Genomic DNA, 21,459 nt, shown 5'->3' with positions numbered 1-21,459 from the left:
CTGCCCTGGGTCTATTCTGTGTAGTGAATCCTAAACCAGCACTCCAGCTCCTGACCAGTGTGGCGGGAACACCGGGACTCTACTGTTGTTTGCCCTTGAGACAACCACAGGCCTCCCCCAGGCTGTTCCTAAGGGAGTGACATCCCTGAGTGCGTCTGAACCCTTGGGTAGAGGATGCTCTGTGACTGGGAAAGTACAGTGAGGCTCTGTTGGCCTTTGTAGATGCCCATTGCTGGGTGGCCCGGTTGGCCGCCTTTGGGGATCTTGACCTCTTCTTCCTCCTTTGGCTCCTTACTGATCTCTTCTCTACTCTCTCTTCTTTTTTCTGTGTGCGATGGGTGGGGGATCAGGTGGCTGCGGTCCTCTGAGTGGGCAAGGGTGGGGAAGCCCCTTTCTGTGTCTACATCCCTGCAGTAGTGGAGTTGGGGGGCATGGGTGGGCCCCCGCTTGGCAAACAGCATGACTACAACCTTGCCTAGGCCCTTAAAGATTTTAACCCCTCAATGTCAAGGGCTTGAACTCCCCCAATAAGCAGAGGCAAATGTGGCGTTACCTCCTCCAGCAGAGCCCTGACATCATATTCCTGCAGGAAACCCACCTGTTGCAAGTGGACGCGAAGCGCATGGCTCACCCTAAATATTCTCTCCAGTTTTGGGCTGCAGCTGACACTAAAACGGCGGGTGTGGCGATACTGTGCAGGACTGGCTTTAGGCGGGGGGGACGCTAGGCCTTTTAGGAGTGGAGACGGGCGCTTTCTTAAAGTCACAGTGGAGATTGGGAGGCGCCGGTTTACTCTGTGTAATGTCTATGCGCCTAATCAGATGTAGGATAGATACCTCCAGACACTTTTGCGGGAACATGTCCCATATGGCGACCCTTCATTGGTACTGGGAGGGGATTTTAACTTAGTCTGGGATCCGGACACGGTTCGTAGTGACGCCTCGTTCAGTGGAGCCGGGGCCATGTCCTCTGTGCTACGTATGCAGATAACAGAGCTGGGGCTCATAGATGCGTGGCATTACCACTGCCCGGAGCTGAGGGACTACTCGTTCTACTCTCATGCTCACCGCTCGTACTCTCGCATAGATTACTTATTTACCTCACATGCTTTGGTGCGGGACATGCTTGGAGCTTCCATGTTGGATATCTTGTTGTCTGATCACGCCCATGTCGAGCTGCTCCTGCAGGACCCGGCCGCTTGCCCTGCCTGGGAGGCACGGTGGTGCTTGCCTCCGAGTATTCTCCGGGATGCAGCCGACGTTGAAAGCATCCAGGCCACCATTGACTCTTAATTTGCTAGTAACCACCTTCTGGAGACACCCTTCCCCGTGGTGTGGGACGCCTTTAAGGCCACAATCCAAGGCCACATCACCTCTCTGTCGATTGAACGGAGGCGCGAGGCTTGTAAATTGGAGGATAGCTTGGCGAAGGACATAAAGCGAGCTGAGCTAAAGGATCGGGAACATTCTTCGTTGGAGTCCAGGCGGCGGCTCGCCAACCTGGGAGGACAGCTCAGGCTCTTGCGAACTAACAAGGCAGATCACTCTCTGCTGGCATTAAAGCAGCGATATTTTGAGGGAGTAGATAAGATGGGCCGGTTGCTGGTGGGAAGACTGAGAGCGTGTGCGGCTAGAGCCCACATAGCCAATGTCCAGCTGCCGGATGGGACGAGGGTCATCTCGGGGAGAGAAAATGTGAGGCATTTTGGGGCTATTATGCTGCCCCGTACCAGGGAGAGACTCCGTCTCCAGATGCGGTCGCAGCCGTCCTGAATAGTTACGAGGGGACGCCATTGCACCCACTCTGTGCGAAGACTCTCGAGGGCCCTATCCTCGAGGAGGAGATAACGGCAGCCGTGAGGGACCTTCCTTTGGGGAAAACACCGGGACCAGATGGCCTACCCCTGTCCTTTTATCGCATGTTCCAGTCACAGCTTCGACCCTACCTTCTGAGGCTGTTCAATTCTTTTACGGATATCAAGAGACCATCCTCTGACATGGGCATGGCGGAGATAGCGTTGATACCGAAGCCTGGAAAGGACCTCACGCTGTGTGCATCCTCCTGCCCCGTAGCTCTATTAGACACCGATCTTAAAATCTATACTAAGCTACTCGCAAAACGCCTAGATCCTTATATGCCGGGGCTCGTGGACCCGGATCAGGTCGGCTTCATCCGCAATCAGCAGGGAGCGGACAATGTGTGTAAGCTTGTGCATCTTGTGGGGAAAGTGCATCATTGGAAGCTCCCGGCCTGCCTTCTGTCGCTAGACACGGAGAAGGCTTTTGACTGGGTGGTCCGAAGATGATCATTAGGATCATGGCTCCATATGTAGGGCCGCAAGCCAGGATTCGGAATAATGGTCAGCTTACTGCGTCGTTTTCAATTCATAGGGGTACAAGGCAGGGGTGCCCTCTATCGCCCCTGCTGTTTGCCCTTGCAATGGAACCCCTAGCAGAGATGATTAGTCGAGCACCCGATATTCATGGTATCCCCCTTGGCGGTCAGGAAAACAAGGTGGCATTTTTCGCAGACGATCTTATCCTCACTCTTACGTGCCCTCGAGAGTCTCTCCCGGCACTGCACGAGGTACTATGCCTTTTCGAGAGGGCCTCTGGTCTCAAGATCAACCACGATAAGTCTTGGGCCCTTAATCTTACCATTCCGAAAGAGGAGATACCCCCCCTGAAGGACGTGGTACCCTACCAGTGGGCCGATCAGCACATTCGCTATCTAGGCCTCCTGCTGACCCCCTTTTTGTAAATGTGGACATTGGTAAACTGGCGGGAGTGTCGAAGAGCGGTCCTTGAAGACCTGCGGAGGTGGAGACCTCTGATGCTGTCGTGGTTGGGCAGACTCAATGCCATCAAGATGTCGATCCTCCCTAAAATGTTGTATTTGTTCCAATGTTTTCCCACTCCTGTCCCACTTCACTGTATACGAGGCCTGCAGCGTGAGCTCACGTCCTTTATCTGGGGTGGGAAGTGGCCTTGATTCTCTCAGAAACTCCTTATGACACCACGGGATAGGGGGGGATTAGCCTGTCCTAATCTAGTGGACTACTACTGGGCCTCGCACCTCCGCTTTGTGGTGGAGTGGGGGGTGAGGGAGAGCGAGAAGGAACAGCTGCATATGGACCGAACAGTAACGGGGCAAACCATCCGGGATCTTGCATGGCTACACCGAGTGGCACAATCTAGGAGCGCTTATATAGCGGTGCCCACGAGAACAGTCCTAGAAATATGGGATAACATAGCTGTGTCCAGAGGCCTTACTACGTTTCCCTCCCCGCACACCCCCATAGAGGGGAACCCGCTTTTCCCGTCGGCCCATCGAACCCGCGCCTTTGACAAATGGACGCAGGGGGATTGCAGGGTGATCTGCGACTTATATGAGGGAGGCGCACTTAAGACCTTTGACCAATGTAGGGAGGAGTTTCACATACCACCGGAGGCGAGAATGCAGTATGCCCAGCTGCGACATTGGGTGTCTGAGGGGGAAATGTATCAGGGGGGCGCCCGCGAATTTACTCCTTGTGAGAGGTTGGCGCGTTCTCTGGGGGGATAAAAAGGGATGATCTCTCAGATCTACCGGATTTTGCAGCACCCGCTGACTATGCCCTCTTACCCATACCAGCGCCAATGACAGCTGGCGACCGGCACGGACATTGAGCCTCCATAGTGGGATACACTTTGGCGGGACATTCCCAAGACATACCAGAGCATCCAGCAGAGGGAGAATGCCTATAAACTCTTGACTCAATCGTATTATACGCCTCAGCGACTTCACAACATGTTTCCCGCATCCTCTCCCCTGTGCTGGAGGTGTCGGTCTGCATCTGGGGATTTTATCCATGTCTGGTGGGCGTGCCCAATGTTGACCATTTTTTGGAAGGAGGTCCTTAGCCACATCAAGGGGGTACTGGGGTTTCCTCTGCCTGAAGCCACAAGCACAATCCTACTAGGCATCACACCTGCCAGCCTGAAGGCGCTCACCCGAAGTGACTGGATCTTGATGCTCCAGATGCTGGGAGCGGCTAAGCAGCTTAAGCCCTATACCGGAAGAGAACTGAAGCCCCCCCAATAGCAGCCTGGTTTGTACGGCTCTGGCATGGCATCATGATGGAGCTTTTCACAGCGCGATTGCAAGCACGTGACATGCGTTTTAAGGCAGTTTGGCAGCCCCTAGTCCAATATCTCTGCTGTATAGAACATGCGCGCCTCATGCCTACCAGGCTCAGAATGCTGCGCCTATTTGAGGATGCCATTGTTTCTCCTGACCCCAGTAGATTGCTTCTGTAGGACCCCCTGGGACGTGGGTGTTGCCTCAGGCCTTCTTCCATTCTTCCCCCCTCCAGGGCACACTGCTTTCTTCTTGTTGTACTGTCTTCTCTCCTCCACCTCCAATTTCCTCTCCATCCCCCTTTTCTATTTCATCTCTTCATTACTCTTATAGTTACTGGGCCCTGCTAGGCTGCCTTTAGATATTGGGCTAGTTGCCCGCTTGTTTCTTGACATTGATCTTAGGGATCTGGGTTGTCTGAATGTTCGAAAGATACTACAGCTTACATCATGAAACGCGGCTGGCCCCAGTGGGGTTATAGGCAAAACGCTGTGTAACAATTTGCCTTTCCTGTGCAGGCCTTAAGGCCCCAACGCTAACTTAATTCATAGCCTGCTTAGGGTTGTAGGCTTAACGCTGTGTTTAAACGGACCTGTGGTATGTGGTATTGCCTGAAAATAAAACAGACTTTAAATAAAACATACATATTATTTTGGTATTTTCAAAAATAAAATCCCAAAGCAGGATTTTCTTTTTGAAAAAGAAAAAAAAACAATGGCTCCATTGCCCATGGAACATTCAGGCATGGCATGGGGATCATTTAAACATTTTCACTGACCCTGACTGTCATGTTTTATATGCCAATTATGGGCACTGAAAACTGGCTATTTGTCTGCCTATTCTAAATAGTGCTGGCAGACACATTGTGAACCATTAACAGCCCTACTCCGTCAGACCAATGGAGGAGTATGTAGGGAGTAGTCTCCTCTTTCTAAAAGTGTGGCGGAGCTCCATTTTGCATAAAAGGTACTCTGTCACTGTTGGAAAAGCCGGATTTAGAGTTTGGCTGACGGGTTACTTTGCACAAACATTCCACAGTCCACCGTATTAAAAGTGCATTTTTTCCAATGGCACTTGTAATACAGCGATGGCATATACATCACCTTTTTGAAGAATAACCCTTCCACAGAACTATAAATCAGACCCATAGTTTGTCGTTTACTAAAATAAATAAATCTCCTATTGATTTCAGTAGACGGGGATGTGTAGGAGTGTACCTTTATTCTATTAAACTTTCAGACTTTTTTCTGAGATATATAATTTCAGTTCAAGTTTTCAAAATGTTCAAAAGAAACAGGTCTAGGAATGAAACATATGCATCAGTTATTTGTTATTTTGCAATGAATTTTGGAAATTATGCAACAGTCTTTTAGCACTGGTCTTTCATCTGAATGACTTGCATATGTCCTTTATGAAATGCACTAGTATGTGTCTGAAAATATAAAATATATTTATTTCAAAACCATTGCATTATTTTAAGAAAAAAAGTACCAACAGATTAGGAAGAAGCACTCATGCCTTATATTTCTTCAATTCAATTCAATTCAATTTTTATTATGATTTGGAATTCCATGGAATTCCACATAAAATTCAGAATAAAACAGCTTTTTCATACAAAGCAAAAAGATAAAAAACAATTTCACAATTACACCTATCGATACAATATAATTAGCCTCGTAAATCTGGTTTACTAAAAAACATCAGTTGTTAAGATACAAAAATTAAAACCTCATTTTCACTAAATTTCAACTGCGAGGGTAAGTAATCTAATACGTCACATTGAAGGGCAAAAGTATCATATCAATCGGCTTTAGTTTAGAAAGACAATGGGTGTTAAAAAAGTTTTTTGTTAGGAGATGAACTTGTCAAGAAGAGAATCAAATAAAAAAACAGCAATTATTTTCAACAGTACTAACTAAAGTGCTAATGCGTTAATTAAAGTGCAAATGTTTTACTAATACTTTGTAATGCAACACACATAGTTAATTAACATTCCCACAAATATGATCTGAAGCAGTAAGGGTTGAATGGTGTTATTATTTTTAACGGTCTAACAAAGTGCCAATAGTGCTTCAATAAAATACTGATACAAAAAATGATATGATTACACACAATATTTTTTAACATATCTACAATTCACCCATACCCATTAATTTTTCTTTTAATAAACATTTAAAAATTCTTTAAAAAAGCAGAAAATTTTAAAACACATCAGTTCAGATGGGGGGATCATAAGAAAATTGCAGGCCTGTTCTGCCGTTGCAATATTATACTGTAAAAAACCATGCCTTAAATATTTACGGCGAATTAGGTGGAGTGCCGGACACACTATCAGGACATGATTAACGTCTTGTACACCGCCATTGCATAGATTACAGCGTCTTTCATTTTTGGGGATACCCTCCCAAGCACCTGTCACAATCCTCAAAGGAAGCATGTTCAATCTCAATAATAAGAGCACGCGGCGTGCTCCATGATACAGGTTCCAAAAAACATATGGCTGAGGTTTTTTGACAATAAAGCTCCCCATAATGCAATCTAGCCTTCCATTCGCATTACATGTTTGCTGATCTCTTCTACTTGAGATCATATATATAGATTTTTTAATAATAAGCTTTAGAGCTGATTTATCTAAATGGAGTACTTCTTCAAAATCAAGATCAAAAATACTTAAAGATTTTAAATAATTTCTAAAAATTACACTTTTCTTTAGCAGATTAACAAAAATTTCCTTAAACAATGCAGCCCTTAATAGATTCTCCTGCCCATTCTGCAGAGCCTTACACCACCGCAAACACGCTGCCATCGAAAGCACATATGTAGAAGGGAGGCCAAATTCAAGTCTAAGAGCTGCAATGGGCGCAGAATAATTTAGATTACATATTTGGCGCCAAATTTTTCCTTCCACCTTCTCAAACATTGCCCACTCACCTTCATCTATTGTTTCAATTGCATAGTTTAGAGTCGGAGGAATCTTTATTTTATATACTGCAATAGTGTGAGAAAAATGTCTTTTTCCACATTGCAAGTAAAGGCGATTAATACCAGATGCTTGCGAGATGGCTTTACTTTTGCAATGGTCCAAATGTCTCTGAGCAGAGCACCTATTTGTAAAAAAAATTCCCAAGTACTGATAAAATTTTACTAGTTCCATTCTTTCATCTCCTAAAAACCATTTCAAGTTTGGTCTAACCTTACAGCCACTATGACTAAAAATCATCACTTGCTCTTCGAAATGTTTATCTTTAAAAAATAATCCTTAGTATACCTGACCAATTCCGTTAATCGCCTCTGGAGTCCAATTGGGGTTAGATCCATTAATATTGCATCGTCCGCATATAGCAGACGTCTTATTTTTAGATCACCCACTTGTGGAGGATCCCCCTTACATTCCCCTAACCGGCTTGGTAGATCATTTATATAAATTGAAAAAAGCAATGGGGCTAAAAGGCACCCTTGCTTCAGGCCATTATTAGTGGGAATTTTCTTTGAAAGGCCCTGAGTCCCTCCTAACAAGACTTGAGTCCATGTTGATGAGTGGAGTGCTATTATTACTCTTAACAAGTTCCCGGGTATTCCCATAGCAAGCAATTTCCTCCACAGCGTCCCTCGGTCCACCCTATCGAACGCTGTGGAGAAATCAATAAATGCAGTATACAATGGGGACCTCCGACCCACAGGATATTTATCTATCAGGGTCTGCAGGACAGATATATTGTCTAATGTACCACTGTTCTTTCGGAACCCTGATTGTTCAAGAGGAATTAGATTATTTCCAAAAACCCACTCTTGTAGGTGTACCAAGATGCTTTTTGCAAATAGTTTTCCAGTTGCATCTAGAAGCGAAATTTGCCTGAAACTTGCCGGAGAGTTTTTTGGGCCCTTTTTATATAGCGGAACTATAATGCTTCCCTTCCAAGAGTAAGGGATGACCCCGAGATTGTAACAATGGGCAAACAGAGGTTGTAATAATTTTGCCCAATCTTTCATTTCTTTAAACTATCTTACATGGGTAAAGTTTGAGGAAGTTGTTGAATTGTATAATATCAAGTAGCCAAAATATAATACTATGGGGCCTATTTTGTTGTCGGTCAGAAAGTCTCGGACCTGCTGTCGGAGGCTTTACGACCGACATCTTTGATTTCACTTTAGACTGCTGCAATACAATACCGGTGGTCAAAAGTGAAACCAGACGGTCATTTCGGCTGGATTCAGGTGGGCTCAAGGAGCCCGCCGGCCAGTCAGAGGCCACAAAGTAATCCCTGAGGAAGGGATGTATGACGGTACAATGCGTACCGTTTCAACGTGAGCTTTTATGACGCGTCTTTAACAACGCAAGTCGTAACCACGACTTGCGTTGGGGGGGGCGTGGATAGTGAATAGTATAATTTACTATTCTAACACCAGTCCCCGTGGATAGTAGGGAAGGTGTTGGAATAGTAAATATACTATTCTTTATCCTTTAGCGCCCTCCAGCGCAAGTCGTGGTTATGACTTGCGTTGTAAAGGACACGTCGTAAAAGCACTGCGGGGTAACATCCGCATTGAAAAGGATGTTCCCCCTGAGGAAGGTGTTTCCGCCGTCAGGATTACAATGTCAGTATCCGATAGACTTTCCATGTCGGATTTTATGACATGGAAAGAATGTTGGAAAGTGACTATAGGGGGCCCAAGCAGGGCCCCCATTCCTCCAAGGCCTTCAGGTAGAGGTTGAGGGGGCACCCCCTGTTAATCTCTGCATCATGTGGCAGGCACCTCAAATCAGAATCTCCCATTTCTCCATGGCTCCAGGCTCTGGACTGGACCACCTCCTTCCTCTCCGGCAGAATCCACAGCGTCTGCTTCCCCACTTCCACTCCGAAGCCACTGAGATCATTTGCGGCGTACCCCAGGGCTCATCGCTCAGCCCCACATTGTTCAACATCTTCATGGCACCGCTCGCCCATGTGACCCGACTACATGATCTCAACATCATCTCCTACGCCAACGACACAAGGACCCACTCACCGCCGAAACCAACCTCCGTGAAGGAATGAAAGACGTTGCCGAGTGGATGAAGAACAGCCGTCTGAAGCTAAACTCAGACAAGACTGAAGTCCTCATTCTCGGCACCACCCCCTCTGCCTGGGACGACTCTCAGTGGCCGACCGCACTGGGATCAGCACCAACACCCACCGACCACGCACGCAACCTGGGGTTCATTCTCAACTCTACTCTCTTCATGACAAAGCAGGTCAACGCCATCTTGTCCTCCTGCTTCAACACCCTCTGCATGCTCCGCAAGATCTACAGGTGGATCCCCACTGAGACAAGAAGAATGGTTACCCAGGCCCTCATCAGCAGCAGGTTGGACTACGGAAACTCCCTCTATGCAGGAACCTCGGCCAAACTCCTGAAACGACTACAACGTATTCAGAACGCCTCTGCACGCCTGACCCTTGACGTCCCTCGCTGCAGCCACATCACACCCCACCTGAGAGACCTGCACTTGCTCCCCATCGACAGGAGGATCACCTTCAAGCTCCTCACCCACGCACACAAGGCACTCCACCAGACCGGTGTACCTCAACAGATGACTCATCTTCTAGACCCCAACCGCCAGCTCCGCTCCATCGACCTCACCCTCTCCACCCCCCCCCCGCATCCGAAGAGCGACCTCCGGCAGAAGATCGTTCTCCCACCTCGCCGACAAGACCTGGAACACCCTCCTCATCCTCCTACAGCAGACCCAGGACCTGCTAGCCTTCAGAAGACTACTCAAGACTTGGGTATTCGAACAGTAGCAGCATCCCCGCCCCAGCGCTACAGATCATCACGGGTAAGTAGTGCGGTTTACAAATGTTCTGATTGATTGACGGATTGATTGCTACGGCCAGTTTATGGCTGCAGCACAAGCACCCGTAAAGAAATGGAATATGCAACCACAGCATGTGCATTTGCATTGTAATGGCGGTGTCGGGAATGCCGACAAGAAGTTGGTAGGTTCCGAGACCGCGGCGATGTCGCCAACATTGTAATGAGACCCTTAATGTGTGCAGAATCTGTGTCATCTGACACTGCAAGTGGATCATTGGTACATGGAATTTAAAACTGACTTTCAGTAAACACAATATGCCTAGCTGATTTAATAATAGTACTTCCCATGTCACACATGTTATAACAGTACTCAGTATTAATTTGATAATATACATGCTTTTTTTTATCTTCAAGGCTAGAGCTGGTCGTACCACAATTTTGATTGCTCACCGCCTCTCCACTGTAAGGACGGCTGACATCATAGCAGGATTTGAAAATGGCATCGTTGTTGAGCAAGGCTCACATAGTGAACTCATGGAGAAAAAAGGAGTATATTACTCTCTTGTAATACAGCAGGTAATCATGGAGAATTATTGCTATAAATTATCTCCAGAAGTACTTGCCAATACAGAAGCCACACCCTGCTGTTTCAATAGCATAACATGTGAAACATTTGCTGCAACTAGGAGTTTCTGGCATTAGTCCTTAATGGCTGGAAATACTTCAATTTTTCAAGATCAATGTATATTTAACAGGTTGATATTTAGATCCAAAGTACTTTAAGTAAATGTGTCCAGTGTAGATATCAGGTAAGGATGTTATCCTCATTGAGAATGATAGTGGTTCCTGTTGTGATGGTATTCATTGATTTTGATTCTGTAAATCCATTCAAAATTTCTGGATAGTCACATCACTTCATTTTTGCTAACTGCATGATTGCTGCAACAAAGTTCCAATATTTTGAGTCTAATTTTCAAACAAATGAGATGTCATGTTGTAATCATATAGATAATAAAGTGCAGAAAAATGGGCGGCAGTGGGAAAGCAAATTATCCCTTGCATTCAATCTTCTTTGATAATTTGTTGCATCAGGTACCATCATACTTCTTAAGCTTTCCCAGTGGGTTGCTTCAATACATCCCAAATTTAGTCTACTCTCTTCCATGTGTGCTTTGTTTCCTGCATCATAATTATTTACTGCATTGTGTGTCAATTCTTAAATGAATGCGTATCCACTGTTATGTGATCTATATTACCTAATCAATCACTTTCTCAGAATATGATCTCTTCACCTCACCTTTTAGCTATGAACACTAACATGCCAAATGTGTCCTTGTGTTTCCAATATGATACCCCAATTCACCATTACAAAAACTATTTTCTTTTCTCTAATATTTCAGAAGTGAAATCTCAACTTTTCCTTCAAATCCTGTAGCTTGTGACCTGACTTTTTCGGATTTTTCTGAAGGCAAGATTTTTGTTTACAGCTTTTTGTCGGGTGAGTCTGGTTACAGGAACTAAGGAATTCTCAATAATGATCTTTGGCACTTAAAGAATAGTCAGAGCAGAACAGAGGATCTTACTGACCTTCTAGGCCACAAGTCTTCAGGTTGCTTTAAAAACATGTATTTCCTGATCTCTTAAAGCCTAGTAAGCTCATCTAAAAGGCTTTATATCACAATTACCTTTTCTCTCTTGCAATAACTGCTAGGAGGCTTATGTAGATCTTTTAAAGGTGTTCCTTCTACATCTCAAGACTTTTCAGAAAATCATTTGGAAATGCTGCTTAATCTGGAAGACATTGTCCACACATTTCTACTTGCTCCTACATTTGGAAATTGGAATTTGGTGAAAGTGTGAGCTTTCCCAGCATTTTCCAAATGCATTGCTTGAATTATTTTATTTCGCAAAGACAGCAAGTATAAGTCAATAATAAGTAGGGCTCGAGCACCAGATAACGGATGCCACTGGACTCGTCCGACTGCCGCGGGTGCCCACCCACGGCATTCGGACGAGTCCAGTGTCTTCCAGCATCTTTCACACCACTCGGCAGGCGTACCCGCCTACCTGCTCGATATTGCTTCTTAGAGCGCCACGGTCATTTTTCTCCCAGGCTCCTCTTATCCCGCCGTTATATGGCACTCGAGCCCTCCCCTCCACTAGACACTGGACGATCGATTTCCACAGTACCTGGGACTCGCGCCCATCTGCCGCCCGACGTACCTGCCCCGGCTTCCCTTAACGATTTTATGGCCTTCAGTACCCCACATGCCCGTGGCTTCTACCCCCACCCACATCTCTCAATTCACACGGCGCTTACACCGTGCCGTTGACCAACTTGGCGATACAAAAGGGGATGATGGACGGAGCGTTTGAACAAATCAAACACTCACCCCCAGTCAACTGATCTGAGTTTAATCCATCACCATTCTTTAGTTCACTCAGCCACCCCAGTTCAGACATGGCTATATGCAAATCAGTCTGACCCTGTGCCTCATGGGAACAGTGCAGCCCGAACGGCCAAGCCATGTCTTCCCTGGACCGGAAACAAGCATCCTGGGACCGGTTTCGGATTCATAATCCTCATCAGCCAGGCTATCTTGAATCCAGTGGCCAAGTGAACAAGGGACTCACGTCTGAGCATACCCTGCCACACTTAGGGCGAACAAAGCGATACAAAAGGGGATGATGGACGGAGCATTTGAACAAATCAAACACTCACCCCCAGTCAACTGATCTGGGTTTAATCCATCACCATTCTTTAGTTCACTCAGCCACCCCAGTTCAGATATGGCTATATGCAAATCAGTCTGACCCTGTGCCTCATGGGAACAGTGCAGCCCGAACTGCCAAGCCATGTCTTCCCTGGACCGGAAACAAGCATCCTGGGACCGGTTTCGGATTCATAATCCTCATCAGCCAGGCTATCTTGAATCCAGTGGCCAAGTGAACAAGGGACTCATGTCTGAGCATACCCTGCCACACTTAGGGCGAACAAAGCGATACAAAAGGGGATGATGGACGGAGCGTTTGAACAAATCAAACACTCACCCCCAGTCAACTGATCTGGGTTTAATCCATCACCATTCTTTAGTTCACTCAGCCACCTCAGTTCAGACATGGCTATATGCAAATCAGTCTGACCCTGTGCCTCATGGGAACAGTGCAGCCCGAACTGCCAAGCCATGTCTTCCCTGGAGCGGAAACAAGCATCCTGGGACCGGTTTCGGATTCATAATCCTCATCAGCCAGGCTATCTTGAATCCAGTGGCCAAGTGAACAAGGGACTCACGTCTGAGCATACCCTGCCACACTTAGGGCGAACAAAGCAATACAAAAGGGGATGATGGACGGAGCGTTTGAACAAATCAAACACTCACCCCCAGTCAACTGATCTGGGTTTAATCCATCACCATTCTTTAGTTCACTCAGCCACCCCAGTTCAGACATGGCTATATGCAAATCAGTCTGACCCTGTGCCTCATGGGAACAGTGCAGCCCGAACTGCCAAGCCATGTCTTCCCTGGACCGGAAACAAGCATCCTGGGACCGGTTTCGGATTCATAATCCTCATCAGCCAGGCTATCTTGAATCCAGTGGCCAAGTGAACAAGGGACTCATGTCTGAGCATACCCTGCCACACTTAGGGCGAACAAAGCGATACAAAAGGGGATGATGGACGGAGCGTTTGAACAAATCAAACACTCACCCCCAGTCAACTGATCTGGGTTTAATCCATCACCATTCTTTAGTTCACTCAGCCACCCCAGTTCAGACATGGCTATATGCAAATCAGTCTGACCCTGTGCCTCATGGGAACAGTGCAGCCCGAACTGCCAAGCCATGTCTTCCCTGGACCGGAAACAAGCATCCTGGGACCGGTTTCGGATTCATAATCCCCATCAGCCAGGCTATCTTGAATCCAGTGGCCAAGTGAACAAGGGACTCACGTCTGAGCATACCCTGCCACACTTAGGGCGAACAAAGCGATACAAAAGGGGATGATGGACGGAGCGTTTGAACAAATCAAACACTCACCCCCAGTCAACTAATCTGGGTTTAATCCATCACCATTCTTTAGTTCACTCAGCCACCCCAGTTCAGACATGGCTATATGCAAATCAGTCTGACCCTGTGCCTCATGGGAACAGTGCAGCCCGAACTGCCAAGCCATGTCTTCCCTGGACCGGAAACAAGCATCCTGGGACCGGTTTCGGATTCATAATCCTCATCAGCCAGGCTATCTTGAATCCAGTGGCCAACTTGGAGCACCTTCACTTCTACTTATCCATTCCATTAAGTATAACGCACACCCAATTCCAGGTTGGAATTATCTCCGGTTTCATGGGGCCTGCTCTCCTTATCCATACAAACATGATACAGCCCTGAAGAGTCACAGGACCACTCCTATTGAAGAAACACATGTCGGCTGTTTGTTTGTTTTCATTTCAGTCGTTGCTTTATTAAATAACTTTTTCAAACTTTAAACTGGTGTCGACCACAGCAATTGTAATTCAAACAAGACTTCCACAACATTGTGATATCCCTACTACGTGTACACTTACTAATCCAACTCAACACTGGTGCTTAGTTAAACCGTCCTCAGAAGGATGAAAGGAACAGCCAGCCTTGCTGAAACCTCAACCTGTACCTGATCTGTAATCAATTGTGTGAAATTTGTAGCACACAGATGAATAGTGCCTCAGGGCTGCCTTTGAGATTACACATTGTGGGAGCTGCAGACGTCGGCGCATTGCCATGTGCCAAGAGGCCACTTGGTGTGGCGATGTACTCGTCTGTCCGCACTCACTCTCCTGAAGAGCTGTTGCATGTGCAGCCTCGCTGCCTCAGGTATGCTGAGAGTCCCCCCTGCTCACCCCACTTCCAAAATACATACCTTCCGGTCCGATTAAAGTAATACTCCCAAAACACGAACATGCCTGAATATGGACTCAAATGGTTGGCGATAACTTAAATTCCATACAGTGAAGTTGTAGCTATTGAATATGAAAGTATGAAAGTTTGTGGCCCTCACACAATATTACCTCTGAATTAAGATGTTCTCTAAATAAATGTATGCCAATAAATCTAGTCACTTCTGCTTTGATTTAGCCCTCAATTGGTCATGTACAATAGAGCTTCAGGAGCACTTTCAGCCAAAAAGGCATGGGAGCCTCGGCCGGGGCAGCCAGCAACGAGTTACCCCGGCCCAGACTGGGCGACGCAGCTCTCCAGAGGGCTCCGCTGAAGCTCTAATTCGCCCACGAGTTCTGGGGTGGTGTGAAGAATTACTGCCCATTCTCCCTACACCACCGCGGTAGAAGGGGCGCTCCATTGCTGCCCTTTACTGGGGATGGGGGAGGGTATCCTGAAATTAAAGTGCTTTTCACTTGATAACATGCTTGCTGCGTCCCTTACCCAACTGGTGTGCGATGGGGTTTCACCCCAATTGAAGGTTCATTTCATGTGACAACAGACTCACTGCCGCCCTTACCAGCATGGGGAGGCGGGTGAGTGGTGTGTTGGCTGGGGGAGGGGTTTCAGGTGTTCAATTGGGGTTCACTCTGAAATCAAGGTGAATTTCCAGTGACAGTAGACACTTTGGGGCCCAATGCCGGAGCTTCTGTTCAAAGTCCATATGCGTTTCACATGAAAACAGCCGATTTGCGTCATATACGGATAGATTTTGCTCCGAAATCGGGTACATTTCCTGTGATAAATACACCTCCTTTCTGCAGCGGCCTACCGTGAGTTTCACCCCAAAATGAAAAAGCATTGGACATGATAAATGGACTCACTCGTGCCGATTTTTATGAAGGATGTCACCCCAACGTTTGCACTTCTCATGATATTCAAACACTGGGAATTTGTGCCGCCTCCGTTTCATAGTAATTCATTGATGAATGTGTCTTTAAAAGTGCATGTGAAGTTTATATAGCCATATGGTGACATTTAGCCACATGCCGATAAACATCTCAAAGTATGATTGACCACCAGCCGCACCCGAGTACTTCACAGGTCTTTAAAAAGACCATTCACTAGTTAACGAGGCTTTGTTGTTTTTTTCACCCCTTCTTACCAGACTGCGGGCAGTGTCTACAGGACACCCCTGTGCTCAGTGGCTTATACATCGAAACGTAAAAAGCTCCCTTTTACATGGGACAGCAGAATTGTTCATGTGGCAAAATACCCGACGGCAGCGCAGCAAAATTTGCTAGTATTTTGCTGTTTCTAAATAGAAATAAAGACAAAGGAAATATAGATTTCCGTCTGTATTCATATGTAAAAATTCGGAGAAACGGAAAACCGGGAGCCCTAATAATAAGCTATGACAGGTTGTTTTCTGGCTTCCATGTGAATGATTTGAGCTAAGGAATGGACCAGGTAATATCTCTGAATATATAAAGAAACAGAGAAGTACACACATTTTTATCAGATTAGCAAAACTGAGAAGTGGGAAGGGTAAATCGTGCCATTTCTTCAGTAACTGTTTTATTTTGTATAGAAAAAGTTCCAAATGAATTTACCATGTTATCATCATGTCTATGTAACCTTACCCCAGATAGGCTACTATATTATGTGGTTTTGTTTCTTTCCCAGGTTTAGTCATATTGACTGACATAATTTATGTTTTATCTATCAGTACATTTCCTGAGATAAACATGTAATCATTTCTACATTGCCAATGGCTGGCATTTAAACAGCAATGTCCTAGGCCAAGCCTTTAGGAGTGTGACTGAGCAGGATTTTCAGTATCTCAACCTCCGGGTATAACCATTAAATAACCCCTGACACTTGTTGTAGGGACCTTTGCACCAACCCCAGAGGGAAAGCTACTCCAGAACTGGGTTGGAGTAACAACAGAAAAGAGGCTGATCATTACCCTGATAATACCTCTGGTGGGGCACAGAGGCTATACAAAAAGGGAGAAGTGTTTCTCAATCTTGGATGTAGTGAGTGAGGGGCACCAAGGGGTTGTTTGCAGTAGGTTGTAAAGGAACTCCTGCAAAAGTGGGTAGAGCTATACCTGTTGGTCAGGGAGGTGCCAGGAGACTTCCCCACCCAAAGGCTAGTCCCAGGAATTTATGTGGCACCCAAAGACACTTTCTTCAGAACACATGGGACATGTGGAAAAACAGAAGAAGGACTGCACTGTTTGAGACCTGTAAGGAGACCTGAAGGACTGGGCCATTTCACTTTGTACTAAGGACAAAGAAGTAGACTAACTGCACCTCTCCTATCACTTCTGAAAACCTGGGTAGGGGAAGATTTGTGGGCATGAAGTCCTCTGGAGGTCTGGAATAAACATGTCAAGCTAATCTATGAACGTGCTGGCTAAAGAACCAGGTTTACCCTGCTTGGAGCTTCCCTGCAGCAGCAAATCCATTTCAGTGGGATCTTTGTAAGGAAGTATCTAGCCTCAAGCAGCCCTAGTTGGACACAGCCCAGAGCCCTACCCTCCTAGAGGATTCTGCGCTCCCAAAAAGAGTCTAGGGACCTGGTTTAAATTGCGCCGGATGGGTTACTCTGTCACAACGGTGAGAGATATCTTGTAAGACGAAATATAAATCCCATTGGGTCCTATGGGATTTACATTACAGGGGACGGAATATCCATCACCGTTGTGATTGAGTAACCCGTCCGCTGAGTTCCAAATCAGGCCTTAAGTCCAGAAGCAAAAATCTTCGCCGGCTAAGGTAGCAGAAGCATCCGGCTGGTGAGAGAACTTTCATTGGCATAAAGTTAACTTTTCTCTACTTTAAGGTTTTCCTGACAAGACCAACAGCTTCACTGGGTCCAATGCCTATCTGATGTTGTGAAGCCCTCATTGGATATTGTCTTTTACTTTACCCTGCAGAAGGATTTTGACTTTCATCTTTGAGGCCCAATGTAAAACCTCTTACAGGGTAGAACCTGGTTGGGTTGTCTTACCCGTATTTCATCATGAATGGCCTGAAATCACACCTAGGTACGGGTCTGCCGTGACCAGTTTGCCCACATTGGTGCTTAGTGCATTTTTGGTAATATGCTTATTTGAATTTTCTCAAATTAATATCTACAGTTCCCATTATCAGTTATTTGTTGTTTTATTATTATTATTAAATAAATTACATTATAGTCTATTTTATAAATTTGAGTGGGGTTTTCATTATGTTGTATTTCTGAATTTTTTACTGTTTTAGTACTTCTAAATAGTTTCCATATTTTCCCTTATTCAAGCCTGCCTGCTCGTGCCATCGCTAACAAGGGTTGAGCTCATGTTTAAATTACTGAAATATTTACCTTTACCCTATAAGATATTGCCTTTATTACTAGTGGTGGACATCAATCCACACTATCTTATGAACCACAGGATCAAACCAGTTTTTTATCAGTGTTTAGGGGTCTTATTTTTTAACTTGTCTTATGAAAAAAACCTTGTAACAGTTTGCATACAATGGGGCTCTTTTACAAGCCCTGTGTGCCCCCAGAACATCACTTTTTGTCCTTAGCTTAGCCATATCTACAAGGCCACATATAGCCACCCTGCGTGGCCTTCATGGCCTTGTAGATATGGAGTGAACAGAGAGATTTGGTTTGGATTGAGAGGACAGGAAGATTTGGCGCTCAAGGATGTAAGATCACTGAGTATATCTATTGGTGTGGCAATCAAGCGGTGCAAACAGGTCAGGGGAGAACAAACCCAGACAGTGAACAACCCCTGTACTGGTAGAGGGAGGCCTATACCAAACAAAAGTGAAACAGATCCTGTGCACACGCTGATGAAGTAAAAGGTCCCGAAGTCAGGACTCAAAAGGATAGAAACAAAGTTCCTGAGGATGAAATGAAAGTCAAACACCAGGTTTCCATATGTTAAGAAGATTTATGCGTCAATCTAAGTGAGTACATATGATAATAGCCAGCCGACACGTGTTTCGTCACACCGTGAAGGAGATGTGACTAATCAGGGCTGTTAATTCTTGAATGTAGTGTGAGGTGCGGTGGCAGTTCAAAATCGTCGCCGGCCACGTGTGGGTAATGAAGGGATAACACAATGTTTAAGCCCTGCTCGATGCCGCGAGAGCGTAGAATCCGGACGGGTACGTCCCAGATTCAAAGCAGGGACCTGAGGAATGAAAGGGGAGCACTAGTCTGTGCGGTAGTGAAACGTTCTGGATCCAGGATATGGAGTGAGGCAATGCAGCGAGTCGCTGTGTTGCCTCACACTACGATAGGGAGACGTGCCATGGGCGTTATGGTGGGTGTTCCCACGTAACACTCATGGCATTTGACACATTCCCAGATTTACAACAAGATGTAAAACTGGAAAAGCAATAAAAGCTTATGCCTCCCCAGGTGCAGCAGTGCAATGGCAGTCTGACTGCCTTTGTTGAACTAGGGTGTTCAGAAGACTGCCACCACCGTGCCACCCAGAGTCTGGCAGTCCGTAGGCTCATAATCAGGCCCAATGTGTGATATGAATGAGTTTTGTTCTGATTCTAAGTAACATATTACAAGTTGTGCAGAACAATTTTCTAGTGTGGGTCTCCTCCTGCACAAAAATAGTGGCAGGAGTTCCTTCACCCAGATATCCTGAGTGCAGGAACGTGGAATCTGATTTCTCCAGCTGGAAAATGCAGCTGGACAAATACCATTGGTAAATGGTTTCATTGCACCTATTCTTCAGTCCTCACTATAGAGCGCTCAGTCAAGAATTGGCGTTGCATTTCATTTAATGGTCAATGGCCTGCAAAGTACCATACTCCCCAATTCTATCCTCTCCCCCCCTCTTTCTCCCACTCTCTATAGAAGTCCTTGCAGATATTTCTCACATGCTCAGAGCAGGTGGTAAATATCTTCATTGAATCCCCAGCAATAAGTAACAATGTTAAGAATTCCATCTGGTATATCCAGGTCCACAGTGTGCCTCACTGTGAGGGACAAACTCATAACTGCAGGAACTCTAATTGGAGATTCAACCCGTCATCAGTGGTTCCAGTTACCTGGAATCTCCCCATAGAATTTCTCACAACTCATAATTGGGACATAAGCTCCCTTGAACGCCCAAGACCCTGAGTTAATTTCTTAGAAATTAAAGGATGTAGAGAGAAATTGCTTTACAAGACATGTACACTGTCTTGAAAGAGAATCTGGCACCAAACAGCAGCCAATTTAGGCTTAAACAGAGAGGAACAACGTGGATGTTTTTTTTTTATTATTTAGAATTCAAGCTGTGGTACTGAGAAAGATTGCGTCAAAATACTGGGAGTCAAGGGGGAAGAAACAAAAAACGAGGGAAAGAGGCTGCCCCCCACTCAAACTGATGTATGCAAAATGTGGCCTCATCCTCAAGACACTAATTATTTGCTCTTTTTGTAGCAGAGGGACGGGATTGTTCAAATCTTACAATGCCCAACTCGTGTATAGTCCACTTATATCCCCCAATCTTAGTGTCATTTGTAAAATGTGTAAAACTACGTCAACTACCATTCAGAAGACCCACCATACATACCCACTTACGATTAATAATTCATCTATCTTACTACTGGGAGACTCAGACCCTGCGGAATGTTCATCTTCCAAACAGTTTTCAGACATGCTTCAATCTCTTAATTTTGTTTCACATGTTCACTTTCCCACCCATGTCAAAGGACACATCTTAGATCAGATCTGGTCCCTGAACTGTCCGGTAGGCCCCCTGTCCATCTTACCCTGCACCTGGTCTGACCATCACCTGATCTCTGATCATCACCTGATCTCCTTCACCCTTCCCATTAATTCTCATGTCAGACCTCCGCTCCCTAAGAATGTTTGGGTCCGCTCATGGAGCCGAGTGGATCCGGAGAATTTATCTGAACGGTTAATTTCCTCCTATCCTACCCTACAAGGCTTATCCACTCTTTCTCAGGCCTCGGCTATTAATCGCTGGCTCCTCTCAGGCTGTGATTCCATCGCCCCTCTGAAGCGGGTAACATCAAACGAGAGAAGGATGCCAACTTGTGGTTCACTAATAATCTTAAGACCACCAAACTGGCGGTGCGCCGAGCAGAGCGTGCATGGAGGAGGAAATATTGCCCCATACTCAAATCTGAGTTTACCACTCTTTTGGCCCAATATAAAAAGGCCATTCTGGAGGCTAAAACGGCCTATTGCTCCTCTAAAATCCTCACAGCTGAGAATCGGCCGAGGGAAATCTTCTCTATAGTCCATAGCTTGGCTTTCTTTGACAGGACATCTCTTAAGCCCTCCCCCTCCCAAGACTTCTGTCATTCCCTAAACAATTTTTTTATAGAGAATATTGCAACCAATAAAGCCAACATTCCCTTACCTTCCCCGACTTTTGTTGACCCTCAGCGCCCACCATCTAATGGGCATCTCGATGCCCTTCCCCTCCTTACCAAAGAATCTCTGACCTCGATTATCCCCCTGGTCAAATCTGGGTCCCCATTGGATGTTTGCCCTGCGCACATTCTTCGTCATATTCACATAACCTGTCCAGATCCCTCCCTCCACTTCCTTGACAGCTCTCTCTCTCAGGGAGTTGTACCCAATTCACTGAAGACA

General features: G+C 45.9%; 1 protein-coding gene across 9 annotated transcripts in view; it reads left to right on the top strand.

The window, feature by feature from the left end:
- The window catches only part of LOC144784710 (ATP-dependent translocase ABCB1-like), a 1,064,270-nt gene that overhangs the window by 586,050 nt on the left and 456,761 nt on the right, over positions 1–21,459 (top strand). For 8 of the 9 annotated variants that reach the window (XM_078663665.1, XM_078663668.1, XM_078663666.1 and 5 more), the window contains one exon: positions 10,330–10,491. The exons of the other annotated variant lie outside the window; for it this stretch is intronic. In XM_078663665.1, the coding sequence (XP_078519791.1) occupies positions 10,330–10,491 (162 nt within the window). The remainder of the gene's footprint in view (positions 1–10,329; positions 10,492–21,459) is intronic. 9 annotated transcript variants of the gene reach the window in all.

Source organism: Lissotriton helveticus, chromosome 10 (genome assembly GCF_964261635.1).
Source record: "Lissotriton helveticus chromosome 10, aLisHel1.1, whole genome shotgun sequence".
In the NCBI taxonomy this organism is placed as follows: domain Eukaryota; kingdom Metazoa; phylum Chordata; class Amphibia; order Caudata; family Salamandridae; genus Lissotriton; species Lissotriton helveticus.
This window is presented reverse-complemented; position numbering and strand designations above follow the sequence as displayed.